General features: G+C 47.3%; 1 protein-coding gene across 1 annotated transcript in view; it reads left to right on the top strand.

The window, feature by feature from the left end:
- The window catches only part of LOC119974707 (C-factor-like), a 72,153-nt gene that overhangs the window by 8,739 nt on the left and 45,693 nt on the right, over nucleotides 1-17,721 (top strand). The window contains exons 2-4 of the mRNA XM_038813849.1: nucleotides 771-822; nucleotides 6,983-7,170; nucleotides 8,058-8,219. Coding sequence (XP_038669777.1) covers nucleotides 771-822; nucleotides 6,983-7,170; nucleotides 8,058-8,219 — 402 coding nt within the window. The remainder of the gene's footprint in view (nucleotides 1-770; nucleotides 823-6,982; nucleotides 7,171-8,057; nucleotides 8,220-17,721) is intronic.

Genomic DNA, 17,721 nt, shown 5'->3' with positions numbered 1-17,721 from the left:
AGGACGTGCAGACTCCGCACAGACAGTGGCTGATAAATAAAAATTTAGAATTACCTGGTGGGAGTATGCACTTGAACCTCTTGCAAGTGTAACACCCACTTTAGTTCATCAGCATTTGGATTTTCCTCTTATATTTGTGTTCCTCCAAAGTAAGTGAGAATTGTCATGTGTGCTTAAATGTACAAAACCCATGTAACTGTTTGCTTTCAAATACCTCATTGTAATAACTTAGCCAAGACCCTTTATTAAAGTAACAAAAAGGGCTGCTGCTGAGGTTTCCAGCATTCTAGTCCAAGCCCGCCGACCTTCGACCGGTACAGGCTTGGAGGGCCGAAGGGATGTTCCTGTGCTGTATTGTTCTTTGTACATGGTACTGGCCCAGATTGGAGCAACGCGTTTTAAGCCCCCGCTGCATATTTCCTATTGGGTGAGCTACCGCCCACTTAATAGAGGAATTCATGTTCCACGAAGCCCACGGGGAGATCTAGTGACGATCACCTGTGTCCTTTTTGGCCACTATAACACTGACCATGAGTTATTAGTTGAGGCAATTTTTACTCATTTTCCCAGTTGTCTTGTATGCTATAACTACTTGGCCAAGAGTAACGTGGATTGAGTAAAGTTCTGCTGCTCCATCGCACCAATATGGATGCTTCGTGTCACCTCCTCTTCATTTCCTCAATCCTCTGCTTAAAGGTGAGTCGTTATGGTATAAAACGGAGCTGACTGGCGATCTTATCTAACAACCCATCCTATTTGGTTCCTAATAGGAGCTGCAGAAGTTGGCAGATGAACAATCTGTAGTGAAGATGATAGAACTGGGTAAGTGACATTCATGTGTGCATTGGTTTATAAAACAGTCAATCTCAATAACAAGTCAATGACTTTGGTCAGACACTTGAAAGCAAAGTTAAAAAGCAAAACTATTGCTGAGTTCACAAACAGCACATCACAGAAGAATTTTGACTGTAGTTCTTTCAGAGCGGTCGCGAATCTTCCCTGACAAATCTTTTGAACTGTCTGATTCTTGTTGGAAAGTATGCTTTGTGACGAGGGGCCTTTTGCCTGGCGATTATGCCGTGAGGGGGTATTACCCTGTACTGTGTGATGAGGGATCTTCATATTGAAGGTTCATCCACCTGTAAGAGAATTGATCCTTGGCCCTCTCCTATTTCTCATCAACATGCTGCTATTCAGCAACATGATTTGAAAGGCAGAATCAACTCCCATATCAATGCTGCCAACACCCAACTCTGCCTTACCATTGTCTCTCTTGACTTCTCCACTGTCTCTGATTTGTTACCCTTTTTTGACCAGCATTCCGTCCTGAATGAACAGGATATTACACTAAATGCTAGAATGTCCACAGCCATTGTTTGTAGCTTCTGCCACAATTAGCCATAACTTCCTGGCTCTGCAGTGTCGGATTTGGGGGGAGGGGGTATCCCAATGATGCACTGCGGAATTCCTCTTGGAAATTCCAACATTAGGGTTTCTCGAGCAATTGCTCAGAAGTGCTAACGTCCCCTGGACAATTGGATTGGGCTGGGAACCATCGGTCAAAGCGATTTAAATCACTAACTTTGGATGGTTCGGCCAGCTTTACACTAATTGCTACTCTGAAAGAGTCAGAAGGGGGAATAAAAGCACTTCTAACTCCAGAGTAAATATTTAAAAACCCAGACTGAGCCACACACTGGACATCTCCACACCCACTACTCCCTCCCATCCCCCACCCCTCCCGCAGGGGACACCCCAAAACCCTATACCCCGATCCCCCAAAAGTCCCCCACAACACCCCCAACTGAGCACCCCACTCCCAAACCCTCAACCTGCAAGGAATTATCCCTCCCAACTCCACTTACCACCACCAACCCCCACCCTCATGCTCCACACCCCCTGACCGGGCTCAACGGCACATTCCATGACCACCCACCCGTCCAAAACCACTACCGACCCAACACCCGACCCGTCATCAATTCACCCTCTGTGCGCCGACATCCCCTTTGACCCAACAATACCCCAACCTGACACCGCTGACTGACTGTCCAGCTCGACCTGTCACGCCCTGACCCAACAACCGCTTAACCTGACACCCCGGCTAACACGCCAGCCCCCAACCTGACACCTCCTCCCGACCTAACACTCCCCACAACCTGAGCCGGCACCCACCTCGACCCTGCACACACTTCCACCCCCAACCCAAAAGCATCTCTGAGCCAGCCCCCTGACCTGACACCCCACCCAATCTGACATGCCCCCCATTGATCTGACAAAGCCCTGACCCAATGTAACATCATCATCCCCGTGGACATGACACCCCCTTCTGACCTGACACCTCGCCCTGTCGATGTCTGAACCTCGCCCCAAATTAAAATCACTTCTCTTCGAAATGTACCCTCATCCTTTCAATGGTCCCTTTAAACTCACCTGCTTTGTGGCAGCTAGTGCTGTAAAACGGGGCGTGTCCTTCTTTGCTCTGCTCCTTTTACACTTCACTGCTGGAGCTGCTGACCTGCTTCACCTCACCCGGCTTAAGTCAGGAATGTCAAGTGAGACGGATGGTTTGGAGTTCAAGTGAAGGTAAGTTGCTACGGAGTGGCAATCTGCCGCTGATTGCCACTTGGGAAACTACAAACCAATAGCTATTCCCCAACAATCAACTCAATCCATCGCTCTGTCCACTGTCCAAGGTTGTACCAGAACATTTGAAACTGTGGTGTGCTGCCTGGTCATGTGATCAGCTCTTGGCCACATATCTGCTTCATCAGGAAGGCTGCTTACTTCTGCCTCTGTAGCATTCTCCATCTCTAACGTCGCCTCAGCCCATCCGCTGCTCAGACTGCTCAAGTATTTCCTGCTAGCGCTAGACCATTTCAGTGGTCTCTTAGCCAATCTCCAATTTTCTTTCTTTCTCAGCAAAGAACTTTGCTTCCCATATTCTAAATCACACCCATTCGCATTCACACATCACTACTGTACTCGCTGAGTTGCATTGATTGATTCTAAGTCTGGCAAGAACTTGCTTTTAAAATCCTCAGCTTTGCTTTCATTGCCTTCAACTCTGAATAGTCCATCACAGTTTGGAACTGTACAAAGTTTGGAATGTAGATGGGGTATTGGTAGAGTATGTTTGTTGGTCACTGTGATTTCTTGCAACTTGTTTCATCACCTTTGTGAGGTTGGAACGGAATTTAACAGATCTTCATTTGGCCGCGGGTTTTGCACCATTATGACTTTTGGACCAGATGATCTTTTCCTTTCTGCCATTTTTAAATATTCACATGCTTTCAACACATGTGCAGAGGGAGATTGTGTAAATCCATGTTGGGCGACTGGTGAACAATGGCTGAAAACTGTAGGCGTGTGCACCAGATGCAGTCTTTCAATCTTTCAGTCAGCGATATATTCCATATAGAAGGATGCAGCATGGTAGCTACCCAGCAAAGTTCAGGGCAGTATCAGATTGAAAGAAAAAGTGTACAAGACTGAAAAGGTTGGTGGCAGTTCAGGAGATTAGACAGATTTCAGATACCAACAACGAATGACAAAAAAATGGAGGGAGAAATTAGAATACCAGAGTGGGCAAAAACTTGACAGATAGAGTATAATGTGGAAAAATGTGAGCTTGTTCACCTTTTAGGAAGAATATAAAAGCATAATATTATTTGAATGGAGAGGGAATGCAGAACTCTATGGTAAAGAGGGATCTGGGTGTCCTGACGCATTAATCACAAAAAGTCATATGTTGGTTCAGCCAGCAATGAGGAAGGCAAATGGAACTTTGGCGTTTATTGCAAGAGGAATCGTGACTAAAAGTAGGGAAGTGTTGACACAGCTGTATAGGGCCTTACTCCACATCTGGAGGACTATGACAGTTTTTGGTCTCCTTACTTAAGAAAGGATATTATTGCATTCTGAGCAATTCAGAAAAGGTTCACTCGACTGTTATTTCGTGAGGAAAGGGTGAGCAGGTTGGGCCTATACCTATTGGAGTTTAGAACAATGAAAGCTGAGCATATTGAAAGATATAAAATCCTGAGGGGACTCCACATTATGGATGCTGAAAGGATGCTTTCCTTTATGAGGGAGTTTAGAACAATGGGGCACAGTTTAATAATGAGGGTCTCCCATTTAAGACTGAGATGAGGAGAATTTTCTTTCCCCTTCCAGAGGGCAGTTCGTCTGTGCAATTCTCTTCCCCAGAGAGGAATGGAGGCTGAATCACTGAATATACTCAAGGCTGAGTTAAATATATATTTGATCACCAAGGGAGACAAGGGGCAGAGGGGAAAGTGGAGTTAAGGCAACAATCAGATCAGCCATGATCTTACTGAAAGGCAGAGCAGGTTCGAGTGGACAAATGGCCTACGCATCCTCCCAATCAGGTCAAGAAAAGGATCGCTACTCAACATGGAGGTAGAAGGGAAGATGTCACCCGATAGGAAGCTAGAAAGGAAATCCTGCCCAACATGGAGGTTGAAGGGAAATACTTTTCTGACTAGATTGTAAAGACTCCCTTGTCCCTTTGAGGTGTTACAGAATTAAACTATATAGTGGAACTCCTCACCCCTTAGTGCTTATTTCACCTTTCAATATTCAAAATGTTTAAACATTGGAAAACAAAGCACCCTCATGAAAATAATCACATCAGACCTGGAGGTGTAGAGTGGAGCTTTGCATGCATCAGTGTCAGACTGGGGGAAATACAGAGCCCTGCAGGGTACTTTCTCCATTGAAAACAGTTCTAAATTGATGAAACTTGCAAATAATTCTAAAATAGGGAGACAGGAGAGATAGAAGATGCAACAAAATGATTCTAAGTAGAGTAGATAAATGCAAAATTGAATTTTAGCTTTGAAAAAAATGAAGAATGTCACAAATCAGTGGAAAATACACATTGTAAATGCACATATTTGGGTTGTGGTGGTGTGACCCATGCAGACACAAGGAGAATGTGCAAACTCCACGCGGAGAGTGAAATGGATCCTTGACATTGTGAGGCAGCTGTGCTAACCACTGTGCATCATGCTACCCTCGTAAATGTACAATTAATGGGACAGAGTTAACCAAGGAGATTTTGGAAAGAAGCCAAGGTGTGACTTTCAATCTCCGTTCAAAACCGAGAAGCAAGTTTAAAAAGGTAATAGAATCATTTCTATTGCCTCATGTAATGATATGGAATGTGTTAAGTTCCAGACTGTCAAATCCCAAAGGGAAACTGAAGAAGCTTATTCAAAGCAGTCAAGTGTTTGGTTTTCCCTTCTTTACATCCTTGTTCAGTTTTGAACACCAATTTGCAATTTGTTGTTTTATGAGAAGGCATTTGAAGTCAGGAGAAAGATGTTCAAACCACTTGTGAAGATTTTAAAAACTAAATTTAAACATTTATTTTAAAAAAGGAGCAAACTTAAAGATACAAAATCATATTAAACAGTTAACAGTACTTCTACAGACATTCCCCAAAAGGTTTCTGTTTAATTAATTCAGAGCTGAACATCACTTTAGACACCAGTCATTAAAATTCCAGTAATATTAACTACAAATCTCTGTTGTTATAGGGATAATCATCCGCAGACTTTTCTTTCTCTCTCATCCAACACTGAGAATCCAAAACTTGTCTCAAAACTTTGTAGACACAAAGGGCGCGATTCTCCGCCCCCCACGCCGGGTGAGAGAATAGCGGGAGGGCCTCCCGACATTTTTCACGCCCGCCCGCTATTCTCCCCCCCCCCCCATGCCCGACCCACGCCATGAATCGCCGCTCGCCGTTTTTTACGGCGAGCAGCGATTCTCCGAGGCCGATGGGCCGAGCGGCCGGGCCTTCACGCCCGTTTCAACACGGCAGCAAACACACCTGCTCGTTGCCGTCGTTAAACGGGCGGCAGATGCCCGTTTGGGGCATCTGGGGGCCTGTACGGCCGTGCCAAGGGGGGCATAGGCCTGGGATCGGTGGGCACCGATCGCGGGCCGTGCGTCCGTAACGGACACACTCTTTTCCCTCCGCCGCCCCGCAAGATCAAGCCGCCACGTCTTGCGGGGCGGCTGAGGGAAAAGACAGCAACTGCGCATGCGTGGCCGACGTCATCGGCCGCGTCAGCCGACGTGACGCTTGACATGCGGCCTTGACGACTGTCGTCAAGGCCGCGCCACCGTGACGCGCTCCTAGTCCCGCCCGGGGGGGGGGGGGGAGAATCGGCCCCGGAAGTGGGCGTGAAGGCTGCCGTGGGTCACGGCCTGTCCCACGGCAGCTTTTACGATTCTCCGCATTTGCGGAGAATCTCGCCCAAACACTTTCCTTAAACGGTGGCGGCAATTGCTTTTCCACGTGCCTGTTTCCAACATACACTGCTTTTGGATCTCATAATCACACCTACTGATAACAATCTTCCATCACTCTCTAAACAGGATTTTTCTCTTCATCATTAACTCTATTGTTTCACCTTCCTTTAGAGGTTCTTTTTCTCAGAATTTACACGTCTTTCATGTTTGTTTTATGGCCATTACTTTTGGATAAACATCAACTTAATACTTTGCTTTATTTTACTTACAATCCACTCCAATTGTACATGTTCCTTTTGAAATACAATAGTTAACTTCAAGTCATTTTCCTTATCTTTTGCAAATTTCCATTCATGCTGCTCAGTTTCCACTTCCAAACATTGCTTCCACGTCTAAAGCTTTTTTTATGTTATTAAACCTTGTTGTCTAACTGTGTTCAAACTAATCAAACTAGTCACCCCCCCCCCCCCCCCCCCCCCCCCACACACACACACACACACATACACACAAGCCTGTTTCATAGTACACCACAGTAACTTGTGACAATTCATCACACCAATCTTTATCTTCCCAGGAAACTGCAGCAAGACTCCAGGAAGGGGCTGACGAACACCTTGTACAGCAATAATAAAACTGCTGGATGTGTTGTCTGTCTATTTGCTATTGTATCCCCTCCAGGATCTTATTGTTCATTTTTAAGATGTTACAGATTCAGCCAACATCCAAAAAGCTGTAGAGGCAGTGGAAACAAGTCTTGGCACAACTGGACTCAATTTACTTATCAACAATGCTGGAATAAACTCTTATGCAACTCTAGAAACCCTCACTGCTGAGGACATGATGGCAGTGTATCGAACAAATGTGGTTGGCCCCCTATTGGTGAGCAAGGTAAATGAGTTCCGTAGGAGCTTGACTGGATTCATATGGCTGCTATGAATTAATCTTATTCTTTTTCTCTAGTTTTCGGTTGCCTTTTTTACATACTAGTTCCGCCTTGAACACTGAATCTATGTAATACTGTATAATTTGAAGGCTGATAGAAGTTCTCTGTGCCTTGACCAGGTGGCTGACATTTATGGTTTAACCCATGCAGCAAGTGTCTGCTGAATATTTGACCATGGGGGTATTAGAGTCAAGCCTGATGAGTTATGTGTGGAAACAATACTTCCTGGGCCTTTAACCTCATGGGACTCATTAAGTAAACAAAGGGAACGGTGTTGGAATAAAGACTGGCAGGCCAGGGGAAGTACAGGGGCACCTTATGGTGCTGTACCTCAGGGGAAGTTAGTGCTTTCAAGAGAGGAGCTGTGGAAATTTGAAAGAAGGAAAAATCAAGTCACAAACTCAAAAAGTTGTAAATTGAGCAGGCTGCCATTGTGGGAAGGCCTTCACCACAAGACAACATGACAAACACCACCACCACCTTCAACAATAAATGCCAGTCCTGCCAATGATCATCTTCAGTTCTCTGCTGACACTTTTCTGGGATATTGGCTCTGAGGTGCCCACAGGAGTAGTCACAGAATAGTTCCTAATGAGTTACCTTGAGTTCCGGAGCTTTGAGAAATGATTGCACAAACTATTGAAGATAAATTCTTCAGTGGTGTTTGTTTCAGAGGAACAACTGGACAAAAGCGGATGTTGCTATTCTCATTCCAGGCCTTACTGTATTGCCGGGGAGCAGGCTGAAAATCTCATTCAGTTTGAATCACCTTTATTTCCAGCACACGTGAATTGTCCGGTTGCTCATTCTGTTTTATATTTTTTGTTATTAGGCTTTTCTACCCAGTTTGAAGAAGGCAGCACAAGCTTTGCATTTGGAAGGGATGAGCTGTAACAAGGCAGCAATTGTCAATATCACTTCGCTACTGGGATCCATTCAATTGAGTCGGAAGAATTTCACTCGTGCTCCTATGTATCCGTACCGCCTCAGCAAGGTAGTTAATAGGAATATAAGAATGTAGCAACAGGAGCAGACCATTCAGCCTCTTGAATCTGTGCTGCCAATCAGTTAAATCATGGCTGTGCCACCTTGTAATTTCCACGACCATCTAGGTTCCATTCCTGTTAATGCTCTTGTCAAACAAAGTCTCAGTTCTGAAATGTTCAATTGACCGAGCCTAAGCTGCTTTCTGGGGAAGTAAGTTTCAGTTTTCCAAGATCCATTGTTTGCATTAATTTCAGGAATCACCCCTGAATGTCCTGACTCTAATTGTAATATCATTCCCACCTGTTCCGGGCACTCTTAGGAATAAAATAAATAGGAACAGCAGTAGGACATTTGATCCTCTGAGTCTGGCCCACCATTCAATAAAATCATGGCTGGTCTCCTACCTTAACTCCACCTTCTTGAACTATCACCTCCCTTATAATCCCAAAACCTACTGATCTGTTTTCAATATACTCAACTGCTAAGTGGCCACAGGTCTATGAGGTAGGTAATTGTAAACACCTAGTTGTCAGTAACTGATGGAGCAGTGTCAGAAGTTCTTTGCATCATGGAGTCATAGAAATTGAGGACACGTGTGAGGCCATTTGGGCCTTCTGTTTGTGCCTCTTGAAAAACAGCTGTCCAGCTTCCAGCGCTTGGTCTATAGTCTTCAACTGTATATCCTAGTGCTTGTTAATTGCAATTAGTTTTTCTGTCTCTACCAGTACCTTGGTCAGTAAGGTTATTCATGAAGGCCAGAAATCTCAACCTTGCTCCTCGCCTGAGGTGTGGTGATCCTCAGGTTAAACCACCAGCAGTCAGCTCTCTCCCTCAAAGGGGAAAGCAGCCGATGGTCATCTGGGATTATAGTGACTTTACCTTACCTCTAGTCAGTAAATTCCAGACCCCTCATAATCCTTTGAGTAAGAAAGCTTCTCCTCAATTCACCTCTGAACTTTCACCCAATTGCTTTGCATCTGTTCCCCTTGATTACTGACCTCTCTACTAAAAGAATGAAGACCTTCCTATCCACTCTAACTGGGTCCCTCATATTCTTATGTATCTCAATTAAATCAAAATTATTTCAAGAGTATTGCACCCATCCTAATTAATCATGACAGGTCATCACTGAAAGGTGCTGTTATATCTCAAGGGAAAGAGCAATTGCAAAGTGTCATCAGTCAGTTGAACTGACCCAGCACCCAAACTCGGCTAGATGCTAGCTTTGATGTATGGGAGTTAAGTTCTTCGAGGAAACACCACAAAGTAGAGGATATTTTTACGACAAAGGAAATATTACAAAAACTAAGTCTGGTTTAATGCTAACTTAAGTTCCCATCCTCAGATGACTCGAAGACGTTCCCGTCCTTAGATAATCCAAAGAACATGAACCTAGTTATTTTTATTTAATATAAATTTAGAGTACCCGATTCATTTTTCCAATTAAGGGGCAATGTAGCGTGGCCAATCCACCTACCTTGCACATCTTTGGGTTGTGGAGGGCGAAATCCACGCAAACACGGGGAAAATGTGCAAACTCCACACGGACAGTGACCCAGAGGTGGGATCGAACCTGGGACCTCAGCACCATGAAGCAGCAGCACTAACCACTGCGCCGCCGTGCTTCTCCGATCCTAGTTATTTTTAATGATGCTTCACACTCTGGTTGCTCTAATGCGGCTGGTTTCATATTTCTTATTGGTGAAAATGAAAAAAATGGCGTTTTAACTTGAGAAGCTAAGAAATTAAAAAGGCTTGTAAAAAGTACAATGGCTGTTGAAATTCTGGGTCTTCTGAAGGCAGAAGATTTGGGATCCTATTTTGCTGACATTTTAAGTGATGTTTTGTATATTGGATAGCATCCCCATTGAACATTATGTAGATAATCATTCTTGTGGAATTACATAAAAACATAAAACATAAGAACTAGGAGCAGGAGTGGGCCATCTGGCCCTTTGAGCCTGCTGCACCATTCAATGAGATCATGGCTGATCTCTTGTGGACTCAGCTCCACTTTCCCGCCCGAACACCATACCCCTTTATTCCTTTATTTTTCAAAACACTCTCTATCTTTATCTTGAAAACATTAAATGAAGGAGCCTCAACTGCTTCACTGGGCAGGGAATTCCATAGATTCACAACCCTTTGGGTGAAGAAGTTCCTGCAAAGCTCAGTCCTAAATCTACTTAACCTTATTTTGAGGTGATGCCCCCAAGTTCTGCTTTCACCCGCCAGTGGAAACAACCTGCCCGCATCTATCCTATCTATTCCCTTCATAATTTTATATGTTTCTATTAGATCCCTCCTGCGTAGGGATTTTGGGAGGGGGGAGGGGGTTCGATGTTAATAAAGATCCCCGCTGCATCCTTCTAAATTCCAACGAGTACAGTCCCAGTCTACTCAACCTCTCCTCGTAATCCGACTCCCTCAACTCTGGGATTAATTTAGTGAATCTCCTCTGCACATTCTCCAGCGCCATTACGTCCTTTCTCAGGTAAGGAGACCAAAACTGAACACAATACTCCAGGTGTGGCCTCACTAACACCTGATACAGTTGCAGCATACCTCCCAAGTCTTAAACTCCATCCCTCCAACAATGAAGGACAAAACCATTCACCTTAATCACCTGTTGCACCTGTAAACCAACTTTCTGCGACTCATGCATGAGGACACCCAGATCTCTCTGCACAGCAGCATGTTTTAATATTTTATCATTTAAATAATAATCCCTTTTGCTGTTACTCCTACCAAAATAGATAACCTCACATTTGTCAACATTGTATTCCATTTGCCAGGCCCGAGAGGGAACCGTGGTTTACGAAAGTAGTTGAATCACTTGTCAAGAGGAAGAAGGAGGCTTATATAAAGATGAGACGTGAAGGTTCAGTTAGGGCGCTCGAGAGTTACAAGTTAGCTAGGAAGGACCTAAAGAGAGAGCTTTGAAGAGCCAGGAGGGGACATGAGAAGTCTTGGCAGGTAGGATCAAGGATAACCCTAAAGCTTTCTGTAGGGAAGTCAGGAATAAAAGAATGACTAATGTAAGAGTAGGGCCAGTCAAGGACAGTAGTGGGAAGTTTTGCGTGGTGTCCGAGGAGATAGGAGAGGTGCTAAATGAATATTTTCCATCAGTATTCACACAGGAAAAGACAATGTTGTCGAGGAGAATACTGGGATACAGGCTTCTAGACTAGAAGGGCTTGAGGTTCATAAGGAGGAGGTGTTAGCAATTCTGGAAAGTGTGAAAATAGATACGTCCCCAGGGCCGGAAGGGATTTATCCTAGGATTCTCTGGGAGGCTAGGGAGGAGATTGCTGAGCCTGTGGCTTTGATCTTTATGTCATCATTGCCTACAGGAATAGTGCCAGAAGACTGGAGGATAATGTGGTGAATGTATTATGCCAATAATCCACCATTGTATTTGTATCTGTGCTGTTGCCCTTGTATTTGTATCTGTGTTATGCTGTTGCCCTTGTGGGATTCTCCTATGGGCCATTGTATGGCATTATCCATAGGGGAACATGTTGGGGCATGTATAGGCTCCACCCATGGCTCCTCTCCTTGAAGGGAGGTATAAAGAGCAGTGGGCCTGTAGGCGGTTCTCAGTATTGGATCAGTCGCAGGCAGGCACTGTTCTAAGTTGATTAAAGCCACGGTTTACTTCTACTCATGTCTCGAGTGAATTGATGGTCACATCAATTTGATCAACTTAAAAGCAACTATGGAATCAGCCCTCAAACCTGACCGACTGGAACTCTATCCGAAGGCCGTGGAGGCAAAATAAATTTTTTCGCACTGGCTCTGCTGCTTCAAGGCCTATCTTGCAGCCTTCTCCACGCCTTCTGTCACCGACGAACAGAAGCTGAGCCTCCTCCACGTATGGGTGAGCCATCGAATCTCTGTTCAACTCAACGAGGCCTCCTCCTATGCAGACGCCCTCGCAATGTTCGAACGCCTCTATGTAAGGCCCGTGAACGAGGTATACGCGCGACACATCCTCACTACTCACTGCCAGTGTCCCGGGGAATTGCTAGAAGACTACCTACGCGACCTCAAAGTCCTCGCACGCAGCTGCAACTACCAGGCTATTACGGCCACACAACATATGGAACTCGTTGTCCGAGATGTCTATGTGGGGGGAGTTCGGTCCAACTACGTGTGACAGCGCCTACTCGAAAAGGGCGCCCTGGACCTGGATCAGATGGTAAAGTTAGCTTCCTCTCTGGAAGTAGCGTTCCAGAGCCTTAACGCATTCCCGGCTGACCATGCGACCCCCTTGTGGACCCTCGATCAAAGACTACCCCAGGCCTGTGCCGTGTGACCGCCCGTCCATCATGGGGGCTACCCTGCTATTTCTGCGGCCAGTCCCAACACCCCCGGTGGGCAACACGAACTGCAGCAGCTGCGGGAGAAAAGGACATTTCGCCAAAGTTTACCTGGCCAGGTCCAAGAACTCTAACTCACAGGCCCGATCGTCAGACTCACAGGCCCGCAGACCCCGCAGTGTGACGGCGTGTCTGCCGACTCCGGCATCTGCAGATGCGTCATCAGCCTCGTGCTATCCGTGGGGGCAGCCATCTTCCAACCCTCATAGCACGTGCGACTCACAGGGCCGCCATCTTGACCATCCTCTCCCACGAGGCCGGCCACGTGTGATCCATGGGGGCCGCCATCTTGGCCGGCATCTGCTACGCCGCTCGACACGTAAGATCAACAAGGGCAGCCATCACGGAGCCGCCCCTGCACTTCCAACCATGGCGGCTACCCGCAACTCAGCGCTGTCACCCTGGACCAGTCACGACCCAAGCACCTCCAGAGCTCTATGATCACCGTTTGGGTAAACGGGCATGAGATGCCTTGCCTTTTCCACTCCGGGAGCACAGAGAGCTTCATTCACCCCAACATGCTAAGACGTTGCTCGCTCACAATTTTCCTGGCGCACCAAACCATCTCCCTCGCCTCTGGGTTGCACTCGGTGCAAATCCAAGGGTGCACTACCGCAACCCTAACAATACAGGGCGCCGAGTATGCCAATTTAAAATTATATGTGCTCCCAGACCTCTGCGCTCCTTTCCTATTGGGACTAGATTTCCAATGCAACCTCAGGAGCCTAACCCTGAAGATCGGGGGGCCCCTACCCCCACTCACCATATGCAGCCTCGCGACCCTAAAAGTCGACCCTCCTTCGCAAACCTCACCGCTGACTGCCAACCAGTCGCCACCAGAAGCAGGCGGTATAGCATACAGAACAGGATTTTTATCAGGTCCGAAGTCCAGCGACTCTTGCGGGAGGGAGCCATCGAGGCCAGCAATAGCCCCTGGAGCGCTCAGGGGTTGGTCGTCAAGACCGGGGAAAAGAACCGGATGGTGGTTGATTACAGCCAAACCATAAACCGGTACACGCAACTCGATGCGTACCTCCTTCGCCGGACTGCAGACATGGTAAACCAGATCGCACACTACCGGGTGTTCTCCACGGTGGATCTGAAGTCTGCATACCACTAGCTCCCAATCCACCCGGAGGACCGCCACTGCACGGCTTTTGAGGCAGACGGCTGCCTTTTCCACTTCCTCCGGGTCCCCTTTGGCGTCACGAATGGGGTTTCGGTGTTCCAAAGAACAATGGACCGAATGGTGAACCAGTACGGGCTGCGGGCCACATTTCCGTACTTGGACACTGTCACCATCTGCGGCCATGATCAGCAGGACCACAACACCAACCTCCACAGATTTCTCCAAACCACCCAAACCCTAAACCCCACGTACAACAAGGAGAAATGCGTTTTCCGCACAACCAGACTAGCCATCCTCGGCTACGTCGTGGAAAACGAGGTTTAGGACCCGACCCTGACCGTATGCGCCTCCTCCTGCAACTTCCCCTCCCCCATTGCCCCAAGGCCCCGAAGAGGTGCCTCGGGTCCTTTTCATATTATGCCCAGTGGGTCCCCAACTATGCAGACAAAGCCCACCCACTAATCAAGGCCACCATCTTCCCACTGACAACTGAGGCCCGCCAGGCTTTCAGCTGCATCAAGGTGGACATCGCCAAAGCCGCGATGCATGCGGGGGACGAGTCCGTCCACTTCCAGGTGGAGAACGACGCTTCACAGGTCGCTCTCGCCGCTACCCTCAATCAAGCAGGCAAACCGGTAGCGTTGTTTTCGCGCATCTTCACCACCTCCAAAATTCGGCACTCCTCAGTTGAGAAGGAAGCCCAAGCCATCGTGGAAGCCGTACGGCACTGGAGGCACTACCTCACTGGTAGGAGGTTTACCCTCTTCACCGACCAACGATCGGTAGCATTCATGTTCGACAATACGCAGCGGGGCAAAATCAAGAACGATAAGATCTTGTGGTGGAGGATCGAACTCTCCACCTATAATTACGATATAGTATATTGTCCTGGGAAGCTCAGCAAGCCCCCAGATGCCCTGTCCCACGGCACATGCGCCAGCACGCAAGATGACCGACTATGGGCTATCCACGATGACCCCTGCCACCCGGGGGTCACCCGGCTTATCAATTATATCAAGGCCCGCAACCTGTCCTACTCCAGCGAGGAGGTCAGAGCAACGACCAGGGACTGCCAGATCTGTGCGGAGTGTAAACCGCACTTCTATCGGCCAGATAAGGCCCACCTGATAAAGGCATCCCGGCCCTTTGAGCGCCTCAGTATTGATTTCAAAGGGCCCCTCCCCTCCAATAACCGCAATACATATTTCCTCAATATTATTGATGAGTTCTCCCGCTTCCCCTTGCCCCGACATGACCACCTCCACCATCATTAAAGCCCTACATAGTGTCTTCACCCTGTTTGGTTTCCCCAATTATGTCCACAGTGACCGGGGCTCGTCGTTCATGAGCGACGAACTGTCAGTACCTGCTCAGTAATGGCATCGCCTCGAGCAGGACTGCCAGTTATAACCCAAGGGGAAACGGGCAGGTGGAGAGGGAGAACGCAACGGTCTGGAAGACTGTCCTACTGACCCTGCAGTCCAGGAATCTCCTAGTTTCACACTGGCAGGAGGTCCTCCCCAATGAACTCCACTCAATTAGGTCCCTACTTTACACGGCCGCAAACAAGACCCCTCATGACCGCCTATTTCTTTGCCCTAGAAGATCCACCTCAGGGGCCTGGTTTCCTTCCTGCTGAAGACACCGGGGCCAGTCCTACTCAGAAAGCACATCAGGAGCCATAAGGACCGATCCTCTGGTAGAGAGGTCCAGCTCCTACACTCCGACCCCCAGTACGCTTATATCGAACACCCCGATGGCCGACAGGATACGGTCTCCCTCCGGGACCTGGCGCCCGCCGGTTCCACCACCACTACTGCCCCTCCACCATATACCACCCAACCCACCATGACCAGCGCCCCCGCCCCTATATGGCTCCCGCGCTCCCTCCTGCCTGCCCTCCCCCCTTCACCGATCCACAGGAATGAAGCTCCAGAAGAGACGCTCCCGGATTCCACGTCTGTACCGGCGCCCTCACTACCGATGCCAGCACGGACACCCGGACCAGCAACAATGGCAGAGGTTCGGCGATCACAGCGCACAATCCGTGCGCCGGACCGGCTGAACATATGAACCCGCCAGCCCCGTCGGACTTCATTTTTTTAACAGGGGGTGAATGTGGTGAATGTATTATGCCAATAACCCACCAGTGTATTTGTATCTGTGCTGTTGCCCTTGTATTTGTATCTGTGCTATGCTGTTGCCCTTTTGGCTTCTCCTATGGGCCATTGTATGGCATTATCCATAGGGGAACATGTTGGGGCATGTATGGGCTCCGCCCATGGCTCCTCCCCTTGAAGGGAGGTATAAAGAGCAGTGGGCCTGTAGGCGGCTTTCAGTATTGGATCAGTCGCAGGCAGGCACTGTTCTCAGTTGATTAAGGTCACGGTTTACTTCTACTCATGTCTCGATTGAATTGATGGTCGCATCAGATGGCAAATGTTGTCCCCTTGTTCAAGAAGGGGTGTAGAGACAACACCGGTAACTATAGACCAGTGAGCCTTACTTCTGTTGTGGGCAAAGTCTTGGAAAGGTTTATAAGAGATAGGATTTATAATCATCCAGAAAGGAATAATTTGATTAGGGATAGTCAACACGGTTTTGTGAAGGGTATGTCGTGCCTCACAAACCTTATTGAGTTCTTTGAGAAGGTGACCAAATAGGTGGATGAGGGTAAAGCAGTTGATGTGGTGTATATGGATTTCAGTAAAGCATTTGATAAGGTTCCCCACAGTAGGCTATTGCAGAAAATACAGAGGCATGGGATTCAAGGTGATTTAGCAGTTTGGATCAGAAATTGGCTAGCTGTAAGAAGACAGAGGGTGGTAGTTGATGGGAAATGTTCAGCCTGGAGTTCAGTTACTAGTGGTGTACCACAAGGATCTGTTTTGGGGCCACTGCTGTTTGTCATTTTTATAAATGACCTGGAGGAGGGCGTAGAAGGATGGGTGAGTAAATTTGCAGATGACACTAAAGTCGGTGGAGTTGTGGACAGTGCGGTAGGATGTTGCAGGTTACAGAGGGACATAGATAAGCTGCAGAGCTGGGCTGAGAGGTGGCAAAAGGAGTTTAATGCAGAAAAGTGTGAGGTGATTCATTTTGGAAGGAGTAACAGGAATACAGAGTACTGGGCTAATGGTAAAATTCTTGGTAGTGTGGATGAGCAGAGAGATCTCGGTGTCCATGTACATAGATCCCTGAAAGTTGCCACCCAGGTTGAGAGGGTTGTTAAGAAGGCGTACGGTGTGTTAGCTTTTATTGGTAGAGGAATTGAGTTTCGGAGCCATTGAGGTCATGTTGCAGCTGTACAAAACTCTGGTGCGCTCGCATTTGGAGTATTGCGTGCAGTTCTGGTCACCGCATTATAGGAAGGATGTGGAAGCATTGGAAAGGGTGCAGAGGAGATGCACCAGGATGTTGCCTGGTATGGAAGGAAGATCTTATGAGGAAAGGCTGAGGGACTTAAGGCTGTTTTGGTTTGAGAGAAGAAGGTTAAGAGGCGACTTAATTGATACATACAAGATGATCAGAGGATTAGATAGGGTGGACAGTGAGAGCCTTTTTCCTCGGATGGTGATGGCTAGCACGAGGGGACATAGCTTTAAATTGAGGGGAGATAGATATAGGACAGATGTCAGAGATAGGTTCTTTACTCAGAGAGTAGTAAAGGCGTAGAATGCCCTGCCTGCAACAGTAGTGGACTCGCCGACATTAAGGGCATTTAAATGGTCATTGGATAAACATATGGATGATAAAGGAATAGTGTAGATGGGCTTTAGAGTGGTTTCACAGGTCGGCGCAACATCGAAGGCCGAAGGGCCTGTACTGCGCTGTAATGTTCTATGTTCTAGCCCATTTACTTAAACTATGGATATCCCTCTGCAGACTTCCAGTATCCTCTGCACTTTTTGCTTTACCATTCATCTTAGTGTCGTCTGCAAACTTGGACACATTGCACTTGGTCCCCAACTCCAAATCATCTATGTAAATTGTGAACA

Source organism: Scyliorhinus canicula, chromosome 12, assembly GCF_902713615.1.
Source record: "Scyliorhinus canicula chromosome 12, sScyCan1.1, whole genome shotgun sequence".
Classification (NCBI taxonomy): domain Eukaryota; kingdom Metazoa; phylum Chordata; class Chondrichthyes; order Carcharhiniformes; family Scyliorhinidae; genus Scyliorhinus; species Scyliorhinus canicula.
This window is presented reverse-complemented; position numbering and strand designations above follow the sequence as displayed.